General features: G+C 33.1%; 1 protein-coding gene across 2 annotated transcripts in view; it reads left to right on the forward strand.

Moving 5' to 3' along the window:
• Nucleotides 1-13,018, forward strand: part of LOC145966692 (cytochrome P450 9e2-like) — a 58,943-nt gene that overhangs the window by 27,158 nt on the left and 18,767 nt on the right. Inside the window, exons 1-2 of one of the 2 annotated variants that reach the window (XM_083090977.1) lie at nucleotides 1,436-7,619; nucleotides 7,744-7,935. The exons of the other annotated variant lie outside the window; for it this stretch is intronic. Of the exons in view, the coding sequence (XP_082947103.1) occupies nucleotides 1,504-3,012 (1,509 nt within the window). The 5' untranslated portion in view covers nucleotides 1,436-1,503 and the 3' untranslated portion in view covers nucleotides 3,013-7,619; nucleotides 7,744-7,935. Of the gene's footprint in view, nucleotides 1-1,435; nucleotides 7,620-7,743; nucleotides 7,936-13,018 lie in introns of those variants that run through there. 2 annotated transcript variants of the gene reach the window in all.

Below are 13,018 nucleotides of genomic sequence, written 5' to 3' on the forward strand. Positions count from 1 at the left end.
AATCGAAGTCAGTTATAAAAACTTGGCGTGCCCGGATCGTTTACATTACAAACAAATATGTCTCCAATAAAATGTAAAATCTTAGACATTATGTAATTAAATGATGTTTGTCTGTGTTTGAATTTTTTAATTATATACATTATATAAAAAATGTTTTAGGAATTAAAAGAATCCTAATTCTCATTTAGTATCGATTTTAAAGATCAAAAAGTTTCTCTAAATAAAAATAAAATGCGTTTTAATTTCTTAGGGAGAATTTATGTATAATATTTCTACAATGTAAGATTGATATTTCATGGCAAATATTATATTAAATTTACAAATTGCTCTTAAGTACTTGGCTAATAGTAATTATTGATTTCATATTTAATTTTGATATTTTATTTTTTAGTGTTTTTTTAGGAAAATTATTTTTTGAGGTTTTATTTTTTTAGAAAAATGATTTTTTTGAGGGAACATTACTGTAAATTATTTTTAAGGACGTTTTTTATTAAATATTTTGTTGCATACAAGTTGTGTATGTTTCTAACTTGACATATACAATGTAAGGAATCATAGAATGTAGAGACGTTTTTATTGAATAATAGCTAACATTTGTTGGCTATTATCTAAAGTGGCTATTATCTAAACTATTCAGATACTTATTCTGGCTTCTCATATAGGGTAACATAAAAGAAATATCCCAATATCAATATTAATGTAAGTTAATAATAATTGTAGGGCCAGTTTTTTCTCTTTCTTGAATTAACTCTAATTTTATTTTAATTGATAACTATTAAGTAATATACGTATTTTGTTAATGCAATGAAATGTATTTTATTATTCACTTAAATAAAAAAAGAGAAAGTTAGAGAGAATCAAAAAAGACCTTTAAAATGATATACTGCTTGACTTATTGCCTTTAAGATTTTTTAACAGATAGCTACCCCGACGAAGGAGATGAAAAAATTTGCATTTAATGTACTTAAATGTTCCTTTCGAAAAAGAATTAACGTCTTTTGGCATTATTCATAAAAAATAGTCATGAAATAAACGGGTGAAAAGTTTTAAAATGAATTCTTTGTATAAATAGAAATTTTGGAGACAATTTTATCAGTTAAATTAATCAGAATTTGATCAAACTGAGTTTTAATATTAATATCACTAGGTTTTTATTGATAAAGAAAACAACAATAGATTTATATTCTATTAAGAACAATTTTAGTAAAACTTTAACAATAGTAAATAATATTTTAAATGTGCAATATATGATTACATAGATTACATAATATTAAGATTATATTACTTTGTCACCCGGTATCTGTCGCTCGTTGATCAAATGGACGTAAAGACACGTCCGACCTCCTCCCACATACATCCCTATCTTTGTCCCGGTATTAATGCGCAGTTTGCTTGTTATTTCACTGATAGTACACGCGCTTCATGCGTGTTAATAGATTATATCCTCAGTTGTAGTTGACTTGTGTCAATTGCTCGATCGTTCAGTATCTTCTGTAAGAAGCAATGGCTATCATGCTCATATCTTCGATTCTCGTAGTATTAGTAATTCTCTATTTTTATTTAACGAAAAATTACAATTATTGGCAGAAGCGTAAAGTACCTTGCCCGGATGGCACTTTACCTGGAGTCGGTCACTTTTGGAACTTCATCACCATGAAGAACTCTTTCTCTGAGTGTTGTCGCAAGATTTATAACGTTAATCGAAATCATAGTATGGTAGGAATTTACAACTTTATGTCACCGTCGTTAATGATCCTTGAACCGGAGCTAATAAAAATGGTGATGCAAACCAATTTTGTGAACTTTCATGAGAACGGTCATAAGATTGACCCTGACTTGGATCCTCTTCTGGCAAACAATCCATTTTTTACATATGGTGAGAAATGGATGACTAGCAGAAAGCGTTTGACTTATGCATTCTCCAGCATGCGATTGAAAATTTTGCTCGAGAGTGTCAAGCAAGTATGCGAACAGTTCGAAAATTTCCTTGATAAAAAATTGAGCAAAGTCGGAAAAATCGAATTGGAGCTAAAAGAATTGTTTGCCAGATTCACCGCGCAAGTTGTCTCCAATGCTAGCTTTGGCGTGGACGGATTGTCCTTCGATGAGAAGAAAGAGCACGAATCTTTCTACGCGATGGGCAAGTCTTTCCTTGAACCCTCCGGTTTGAACAACTTTACTTTTATGCTTGTTTTCTTTTTGCCTTTGCTGAATAAAATTTTTAGAACACCTTTCTTACCAAAAAGAATCGATCATTTCTTTAGAACGATAATCACTGATGTTATGGAACAAAGAAGAACAGAGGACAAACACAGAAATGACTTTCTTCAGTTGATGGCTGAATTAGAACGAGTGGAGGGTAATAAAATTGATATAAATGTTCTTGTATCTCATGCAACGTCATTTTTCATTGACGGTTATGAGACTTCCAGTACAGTTTTGAGCTTTATTGGTTTTCATTTAGCTAATAATCCAGCTGTACAGGCAAAATTACGCGAGGAAGTAATATCCGTGCTCAATAAGTACGATAATGTGATTACTTACGATGCTTTGAAAGATATGACGTACATGGATCAAGTCATAAGCGAGTCACAGAGAATCATTCCTACAGTAGGAATTCTCACTAAGATTTGTACAGAAGAGACTGAACTTAAAGGATCCGATGGAATTGCTTGTCACATTGAACGCGGAATGCAAATTCTGATACCTGTTAACGGCCTGCAGGAAGATCCTCGATATTGGGAGCATCCCGAAGTATTCGATCCCGACAGATTCGGCCCAGACAGAAAACATAACATTAAGAGATTCACTTTTCTTCCCTTCGGCGAAGGTCCGCGAATTTGCGTGGGGATGAGAATGGCTCAGTTACAAATAAAAGCGTGTTTGGCTGTATTTCTAAGAAAATATAATCTCGAACTTTCTCTGAAGACTCGTGTACCCTTGGAATTGGTGGCTACACACATCTTGGCTGCGGCAAAGGGTGGTCTTTGGGCCTTTATTCGACCGATTTAATAATTAGAATTTTTTTTAATTATTTGTTGTGACACTCAAATATATCTTTCTCTTTTATTTTTTTCTAAATAATTATATAAATTGAGCACCTACGAGTATTTTTATATAATTTTTAAGTTATTTGATGCATGGAAAATTTTTATAAAATACGTATTATACGTATTATTGTCTATTTTTAATCTTATTTAGACTATATTAATAAAAAAAGAGAGAGAGAGAGAAATTTATCATATTTTAAAAGTAATATTATGATTGATATGAAATTTATTATTCGTAATTTTGCGAATTTGTTATTAGTATATATTATTTCACATTTTATTGTTATTAATCATATATTGTATAACAATACCACGATTTTACGTGTAATTTGCTCTTTAAAATACAGATAAAGAATAGTTTTATCTATGCAAGTCAATAATTGTGCTATACAGAGTGTTGCAGAACGATCGTATCAAGCATTTACTTTGAAAAATACTCATTTTCGTGAAAAATGTTTTATACAAAAGTTGTAGAGTTTTAAATGACGCATTACATACTAATATTAAAATGACCTTGAATAATGTTCAAGATCACATAAAGATTACCTTAAACTTTTTAAATGGAAATCCCAATTTTGTGCTACATATTTTTACAGTTTATCTCGAGAGCTTTCCAAAACACTATAATGAAGTATTTTTTTATTAAGTACTTTACAAGTTCTGAGGCTTGAAATAATTTTTTAATTTTACATAAAATATCTCGTAAAATATTCATTTTTCGTCGATCTTATCTCGATACTTTTATTATGCACAAAATAATGGGAGGAATCAATTGGTGTAAAGAAAACACATAATTGTTTTCAAAAAAAAATTTGTAGCTGCTTATTGCAAATTACATATTTTTTTTAAAAAACAACTATGTGTATTTTTTACACCAATTGATTCCTCCCATTATTTTGAACATAAAAGTAAGATCGAGGTAAGATCATCGAAAAATAAATATTTTAGCTTATGTAAAATTAAGAAATGATTTCAAGTCTTATAACTTAAAAAGTACTTCATAAAAAATACTTCATTATAGTGTTTTGGAAAGCTCTCGAGATAAGCTATAAGAATATGTAATAAAAAATTGGGGTTTCCATTTACAAATTTTCAGGTAATCTTTACGTGACCTTGACAACACTATTCAAGGTCATCATAATATTAGTATGTATTGCATCATTTAAAACTCTACAACTTTTGTATAAAACATTTTTCACGAAAATGAGTATTTTTCAAAATAAGCGCTTAATATGGTCGCTCTGCAACACTCTGTATACATTTTGTTCATATTTGTAGATAAATATATGATTTATCTGTTTATATATGTAGATAAATTTATGATTTATAGAGAATATAAAATTTATATATACATAATATATACATAATATATGTTACGGTTAGTCATTTTATAGAGAAAAATATTTACTGGAATAAAAATCTTTTGGTAGAAAACAAATCTTCATGTATAACACAGGCCTGCGAGGTTTAATTACAAAAAGCAGAGTAGGTGAATCTGATAGAGTTTGTGACGCTGAAAACGAATCTGGCCGCAGAATTTCCCCAGCAGGTTTTTGAGTAATTTTGTAGTTGAATGGCCCAAAAATCGCTATTTTGACCAATTTCATGAATTTATTGTGAGGAAACCAAATTTTTTGAGATATTTCTGCCAATGGCATCGTATAGTACTCACTTTCACCTTTCAAATCCATTTTCGATTACCGTCGCACAATTTCTTTTCGCTTTTACAAAAGCGGCTATACTTTGAGAGCGCCCGCACCAGAATGATCCCCTGGATCTCGCGATCCAGGGTCGATAGCGGCGTCAATCCTGCGCGCAGGGATGCGCGGATTCGCGGCCAATAGTGCCGCGACACGCGAGATATCAATGCGCCCCGCGACAACGCCGTATCGGTCCCGATAATTTGAAATTCGTAATTTTTGGCGACCCTGCTATCTGTGGTCTTCTGGACGTGCTGATCTTTCGTCCTCCGTTCCCGGAGGGTGGCGCCGATCCGGCCCGGTTATCTCGGTCCAAGACAGCTGTTTCTTTGTCGCTTTTCCTCCTTCAATTGCAGGGGCGAAATCCACCCGCGACTCTGCGCTGTCCTGATCCTCAGGCGCTCCTCCGCTCTCGGCTCGAAATCCGTGAGCGCCGTGTCGGTTGTCGTTAAAAGAATCCTTCTTCCTTCTCTTCCGGTGGTTTTCCGGCGGGTTGCCCGACGTACAAAATGATACAAAAAAAATATAAATTAATAATAGCGCGAAATATGACAATGGCTCGTCTCTCCGGAGATTTCGATACGGCTCTCGCAATCTTTTTCTGGCGCGGCCGCTCGGCTCGCGCCCCGTCCAGATTTCCGGGGCGAATGGACGCGCGTCGGGACGGCAACGTCACAATATATATATATATACAGGGTGTGTCGTTTTAAGTGATGCAGCTGAATATCTCTTAAAGTAAAAGAGATTGGGAAAAATGTTTTAGACTATAATTTTATGGTTTCGAGGAGGACATAAGATGGTGCCATTAGTTTGACCTTAGAGAGTCACCTGAAGGTCACGTGAAGGTCACCTCCAACTTTTTAAATGGGACACCCTATATGCTTTTGCATATTCTTGCAGCTCATCTCGAGAGCTTTCCAAAACATTATAATTAAGTTAGTTTTCATTAAGTACTTTCCGAGTTATGAGGCTTGAAATCATTTCTTAATTTTACATAAACCGTAAAATATCTTGTAAAATATTCATTTTTCGATTATCTTACCTTAATACTTTTATGTACAAAATAATGAGAGGAATCAATTGGTGTAAAGAAAACACATAATTGTTTAAAAAAAAAATGTAATTGTTAAAAAATGCAAAAAAATGTAAAAAAAATTGCAAATTACATTTTTTTCTCTGCGAGAAAAGAGCGAGAGAGAATCATGTTTTGTCTTTTTCTATTATCCTCTCCATGCTACCGCATGATACCGAAAGGCCAGAATCTGACATCACTGGTCCCAGTGAGATGGAATGTGATAGTGAATCTGTTCCTGTTGTGAATGCTTCAAGTTTTACCTAAGAAGAAGTTATGGAAATAATTTTAAATAAATCGACTAATCTGAAAAGGTTAGGATCGACCTTATCCGAGGACTCGTCTTCATCTTAGAGTGCCTATCAAATAAAGCGACTCTTTGCTACCGACTTTTTCCAGAAAGTGGATTATAAAAAATCAAAACATAAAAGGAAAGTTTTTCCGGACTCGATACAAGGTGAAATTCATCAACAATTGTCTAAGATACAGCTGAACTCTACGAATAATACGAGCCTTAACAAAAATAAAGGTAACACTTCATACGACTCGAAAGATGATGCAATATCTAATGCGCATTGGTATGACCGTTTTAACAAAGGTCTCTTCATTGTTTTTGTGCGTAAATTAGGCGACAGAAACACTACAAAATCTGTCTCTATAATAGAAGCATCAAGATTATTGTCTAAAACTAACATAAAATTTAAAGAGATAGAATATCATGCCTGGAATATAATACGTGGATGATTTCATTCGACTCTTTTCAAGAGGCAAATTCAGCGATTCGGAACAGATTTTTGTCTGAACTTAGATCTAACCTTATACATCCCCTATAAATACCAAATCTATAGAAAAGGAAGATGTGATTAAGGCTAATACTACATTTGTCGTATGACACATTTTTTAAGCACATTGATTGGCTGCGGGATAGAAAATTTCTAAAGATTCAAAAAATTATTATCTCGCAGTCAATCAATGTGCTTAAAAAATTTGTCGTACGACGAATGTAATATTAGGCTAAGGATGCCTTGTGTGACATCCCTTTAAATGAAATTCAGTCTAATTTGGAAAATGATAATCCTCTTCTCCACATCTCTATAATAATATCTTCAAACTGAAAAGAAAGGATCCGATAACTAAGAAGTGGATAGAATCACAATCTCTGTGCAGAATTCAAGAATCAGAAACTTCCCAAAAGTGTCAAGTTATGGAGAGTGAACTTGTTTGTATACACCTCTTCCATTAAGAGATTGCTTTAATTGTGGAAAGATGGGCCACACAAGCAAAGGGTGCAATCCCAAGAACAATCTTCTTGTTTTAATTGTGGTGTCGTTCACACTTTCTCAGCTGACAATCCGTGTAAAGCATCACTTAGATGCATCAACTGTAACGTATCACACCATACTTTTAGTAAAGATTGCCCGAAACTAAGAATCAATTTAGAAATAAACAAAATAATGGCGCATGACAACTTATCTTACATAGATGCACGTCGCATAGTTTTAAAGAGTCTTAACAAAAATAATGCTCCCATCATTAAGGATCTCAATAATTTTCCTCCACTTAACGCAGAGAATCTTACCGCAAAACTGAATTCTTACGCAAAGAGTCTTAAAAAATCTTCTTCTTCGTAAATGTCAAATAACTCTTCAATGAACTACTTCTAAATTAACTATTAAGGAACTACTAAAATTTTTGATTATGTCCGCTAATTCGGAACTATTACTTCAGAGGTTATTCCAATCAGCCTTCATAAGATGAACTGTCAAAAAAAGGCCACATCTCTAATAGATCCTAATGGTACCATCATCAACAACAATGAATCAATCACTCAAACTAATTCAGTAGAATGCTAAAAGTATAAAATATAAAATTAATGAACTATCATATTATTCTGTATTTACGGATGTTTTCATTATTTCAGAGACTTGGCTGGACTGCAGAGACTCTATTAACATTAAAAGTTTCGATGTCATCCGCAAGGATAGGATAGGTAGAAGAGGTGGAGGAGTTTTGATTTTTGTACAATCCACTTTAAAACACTCTATTATTGATGATGTTTCTGATTGCCAGAGTGCACTGGAATCTTGCGGAATCGAATTTTTTTCAGATTTAGGTAAGGTTTCAATAATTTCAATTTATAGACCTCCTGATTCTCCGCGAATTAATCCAAGAACATGGGCAAATTTTTTTTCCCACTTTAAAGGAAACGTAATAATAGGCGGCGATTTCAACCTTTTCCACGATCTAATAATTCCTTTGTTAGATAGCATAATGAATCTTGACTTTATTCTGCTTAATGATAACACAACCCCACAAAAAAAATTTTTTTTTCTGGTCTGGGGGTCAGACCATGTTTACTATATGTTTTTGGGGTCGCTGAAGCCGAATCCACATTCCGTTTAACCCCATCACGTCAGGTTTTTGTCATAACCTCAAAAAACCAAATAATTAGGCCCTATTAAACCTAAATAACCCTGTGATCGAAGCTGTTAACCCATAATAACCCCAAAACGCAATGTATTAAGCCCATTAACCCTATAGCTAAAGAACCCAACCCGTAATACCCCCACAACCCCATAACCCGAACCCCAATAACCACAAGACTACGGCAATTGTACTCAAACTCTTATAGCGCAACCTGTCATCGCCTAAGCTTCCCAAAACCCAAGCTGTTAAACCCCAATAATCCCATAACCCTATAACCCCATAACCCCATAACTGAAATCACTAAACACAACCGCTCATAGCGCAAACTTTCATGTCCTATGATTCATAAAACCCAAGCTGTTAAACCCCATAACCCCATCACCCTATATCTTTTTTATCTTTTCTTTTTGGTGCCCTGGATGCAGACACAGGTGAGCTAGTGTAAAACTGATTTTGGTCGTTTATCTGAAAATATCGAATATCTTCTAGAACCCCACACGGGTTTTTCGAGGTTATGACAAAAACCTGACGTGATGGGGTTAAACGGACTGCGGATTCGGCTTCAGCGACCCCAAAAACATATAGTAAACATAGTCTGACCAGAAAAAAAATTTTTTTTTGTGGGGCTGTGTAATTCTCCCATTTTCTGAAACGGGGAACGTAGCTATTTTTCAACTTTAGGCTTAACTTTCGTTAATTCTTTACTGCTTAAAATCTTCGTGGTCGGTACATCATGATCCCTGGGACGGGGATCATTTCTCCATTTTTATTCAAATTAACATTTATTCAAATTAACATTGTTGCAGATCGCAAGCCGGAAATCTATCGTCCCCCAAAATTATACTCTTCAAAAACTGATTGGACGAAATTCTCCTCCCTCCTAGACACAGATTTGAATAACTATTCACAAGACTTTTCAAACATCTCTGACATTCAAACTCTTTATTCAACTTTCACGTCTATGATAGTAGATAATATTCATAGAGCAACTGAGCCCTCTCATTCCTTCCCTTCTAATCCTAAATCAAGTAACTCTAGTACCCCAGCCAATAGATACCCAAACAGGAATAATAATAATACCAATAACTTTCAACGGCTAAATATTTCAATGAATTCTAATTGTTGAAAAGTTGCTAATAAAAGTAAAATCATAAGAAATCCCTGTCGCTGATGGAATGATGAATATGATCAGTTGATTCAAAATCGTAAAAAAGCTTTAGAGTAATTTAAAGCAGATAAGTCTAGAATTAATTTCTTAGCCTAAAAAAAAGAAATAGCAAGGACCAGAGTTGGACTCAAAAAAATTAAAAAAGATAACTTTATAAAATTTTGTGAAAACCTAAGAAAAGACTCAGATCCTTTCTTATGTATGGAGGAAGATTAAAGCGTTTAAAAATAGATTTAATCAGTTAGAAACATCTAACAAATATAATAAGGAAACAGTCAACAATATCTTTAACCAAGTTAATACACTCTTTCCATCTGGGACGCCCTCCCTGTCACCTTTACGAATCACAACTTTGAGACATCCCTCGACCTCCCTTTTTCTCATATAGAACTCAAAGTAGCTCTAAGTAACTTAAAGAAAAAATCTAGTTCTGGAATTGACGGCACCGACTATAGAATTATCTTAGCCTTACCAATTGGCGCAAGAAAGGTCCTTCTAACTTTATTTAATCGATTTTTGTTTCTCATTCTTACCCAGATGAATGGAAAAGATATCTAGTATTTTTTATTCCTAAACAAGGAGAGGATGCGAAATTTCACTCAATCTCTTTAGCCTCGTGCCTAAGTAAAATTCTGAAGAGAATGATTGCAAACAGAGTGAGTTGGTTCCTGGAACACCATAATTTGCTGCCTAAATCTCAATTTGGCTTTAGAAAAGGTAAAGGTTGCATAGATAACTTAGCAATCTTATAAACAAATATATTATTAGGTTTTCAAAATAATTTTTTTAACTTTAGCTTCCTTTTTAGATATCAAGGCAGCTTGATGATAATGTAAAATTCCGAACATTTTATTACAAAAACTCGTAGATCTGGACATCTCACCAAACATTCTTGCTTTTACTTGGAACGCTACTTCCCAGAGACAAGTTTATTGCAAATATGAGGATTTAGATGAAATTCGATGGGCTTTTAAAGGCCTCCCTCAAGATAATGTCCTTAGTCCGTTACTGTATAACATTTATGTATCGGATCTTAAAAAAAGTTGTCTTCCTGAGTGCAATATTATTCAATATGCAGATGATATCACATTATTCTATACTTCAAAAAATTTAATTCACGGTAAATTTGTTATTGAAAATTCTATAAAGAATATTGCTCATACTTTGGTCTCATTAGGACTGGATCTTTCAGCTGAAAAAATCAAATTTTGTATATTTTCCAAACGAATAAGATCTCTAAATAACAACAACATCCATATAAAAATTAATAATGCTGAAATTTACCCTGCCTCAAAAATTCGATTTTTCAGATTATTCTTTACACCGAATCTAAACTGGAATTTTCAAACATATCTGAAAAACTTGTCAATGCCCCCTTAAAATAATTAGCTGCCTGAGACATACTTAGTGGGGCGCGATCTTGGTCTTCTCAAAATTCTTTACTACCCTTATTAGATCTAGATTAGATTATGGAAGCTTTATGTTTCAAAATTTAATTAAAGTCCAACAATTGAAATTAGAACGTATTCAACTTAAAGCTTTGAAACTGATTTTAGGACTGAAAATGTCTTCCCCGTCTAATTTCGTCCTAATGGAATCTAAAGAACCAACTCTCTCTAATCAGATCGAATTATCTCTGCAGAAACTGTCAAGGTTGTCAAGAGTTTTGGCTCAATCCGACCACCACCTTATTCTGCCCACACTCGAAGAAATGCTAAGAATCAAAGAAAATCCTACGATTATATGCAGGGTTGCGCCGTCTGTTATATTTAACAATTATAGTGATTTATCTCGTATTTCTCATTTAATAGAGAAGGATTTAAGGCCTCTTTGTTACGTTAACTCGTTTGATTCAATTATGTTTTTCCTAGAAGTTAATCTCTCGACAGGTATAATCTTTGACAAAGAATCTCGTAACAATGAGATAATATTTAAAGAAATTTTTCAGATATAATTAGTTAGGTCACACTGTTTTTTCACTGACGGATCAAAAACTCCAAATTTAAAGTTCACAGGTTTCGCAATCATTTCCAATGATCAAATTATAAATCTAAGATTCAGATCTACTTACCATTTTTCCATTTTTTCGCTAGAAGCCATGGCTATACTTGAGACTGTGTCTCTTGCATATAATCGCCAACTTTCTAACATTACGATTTTCTCGGACTCTAAATCTGTTTTATTAGCCTTATAGAATATAAACTTTAAAAGTAATTCTTCTCATCTAGTTTTTAGGATTAGACATCAAATCAATCAGTTTCTTAAAAAGGGAGGTATAATTAAATTAATATGGATACCTAGTCACTGCGGGATAATTGGTAATGAAAGAGCTGCCTCTCTTGCTAAAGAAGCCCATAGAACAGACACAGACTACCAAATCTACACATCTAATAGAGCTTTCATAGCTCTATGGAAAGCAAAACAATTTGATCGATTTTTTTAAATGGTGCAAGTCTTCAAACAAGGATAAAGCCTCCTGGTATATGGAAAATAGCTACTATTACAAGATTCCCCTGGTTCCACTTCTATACTAATTCTCGTAAAAGCATCGTCTCAATTTGCAGAATGAGGTGTGGACATATCTCTCTAAATGATAGCCTGACTAGATTCAAAATAGTTCAATCTAGGAATTGTTCCACTTGCAACTCTCTAGAAACCTTAGATCATATTTTTTAGGAATGTGTTTTTTTGAGCCAAGAAAACATTTTATTAAACAGCTACTAATATCAATATATACTATTCCTATTCCAGCCAAGTTTCTATTAATAAATCTCAAGGATGAGAATATTGTAATCGCACTGGACCAATTTATAAGTTCTATTAACTGCAATATTTAAGTTTATGTTCCAAATGATAACCGCACAAGATATCACATATATATCACTTACTTTAATCTGCACATACTAAAATTAGAAGCGATATTGTGCCTTATAATTATAATTATAATCTTGTAATTAGTTATTAAAAATAGGATTAGATTAGATTAGATAGTTTTCTTTCGCTTAACTTTAAGTACACTCACTCCAAAAAAAAAAATGGTACACTTAAAATTTGGGAAAAAATCACCAAATTTTAAATACGTATGTGCCGTGGCAAACTCGGACCACTATTTTTCAATTTCGCATGCTCTTGCTCATCCGCCACTTTAAATAAATTTATCTCGTAACATTGAAATGAATAGATTTTTAAAGTAAAGATTCCAAGCTTGATTTTCATTTTTTATAGACCTTTCTATCTTTATTATTTACCAAGTTATCGTCATTTGAAATTTGGTGATTTTTCCCAAATTTTAAGTGTACCGTTTTTTTTTGGAGTGAGTGTACTTAAAGTTAAGCGAAAGAAAACTATCTAATCTAATCTAATCCTATTTTTAATAACTAATTACAAGATTATAATTATAATTATAAGGCAATTTTAAGTGTACTGCTTTTTTTTGGAGTGAGTGTATATACCTCTAAACTTAATCCGAAATTTAGTATATATATATATATATATATATATATATATATATATACATATATATATTAACTGCTTTGAGTTGGATTTTCTTCACTGATGATGATTAAAGAAGTATACTTTTGTTTAAAATTTGAATTTTTTA

Source organism: Camponotus vicinus, unplaced genomic scaffold (assembly GCF_025532165.1).
Source record: "Camponotus vicinus isolate PSW18456_S1 unplaced genomic scaffold, iyCamVici1.0 SCAF_2, whole genome shotgun sequence".
Taxonomy (NCBI): domain Eukaryota; kingdom Metazoa; phylum Arthropoda; class Insecta; order Hymenoptera; family Formicidae; genus Camponotus; species Camponotus vicinus.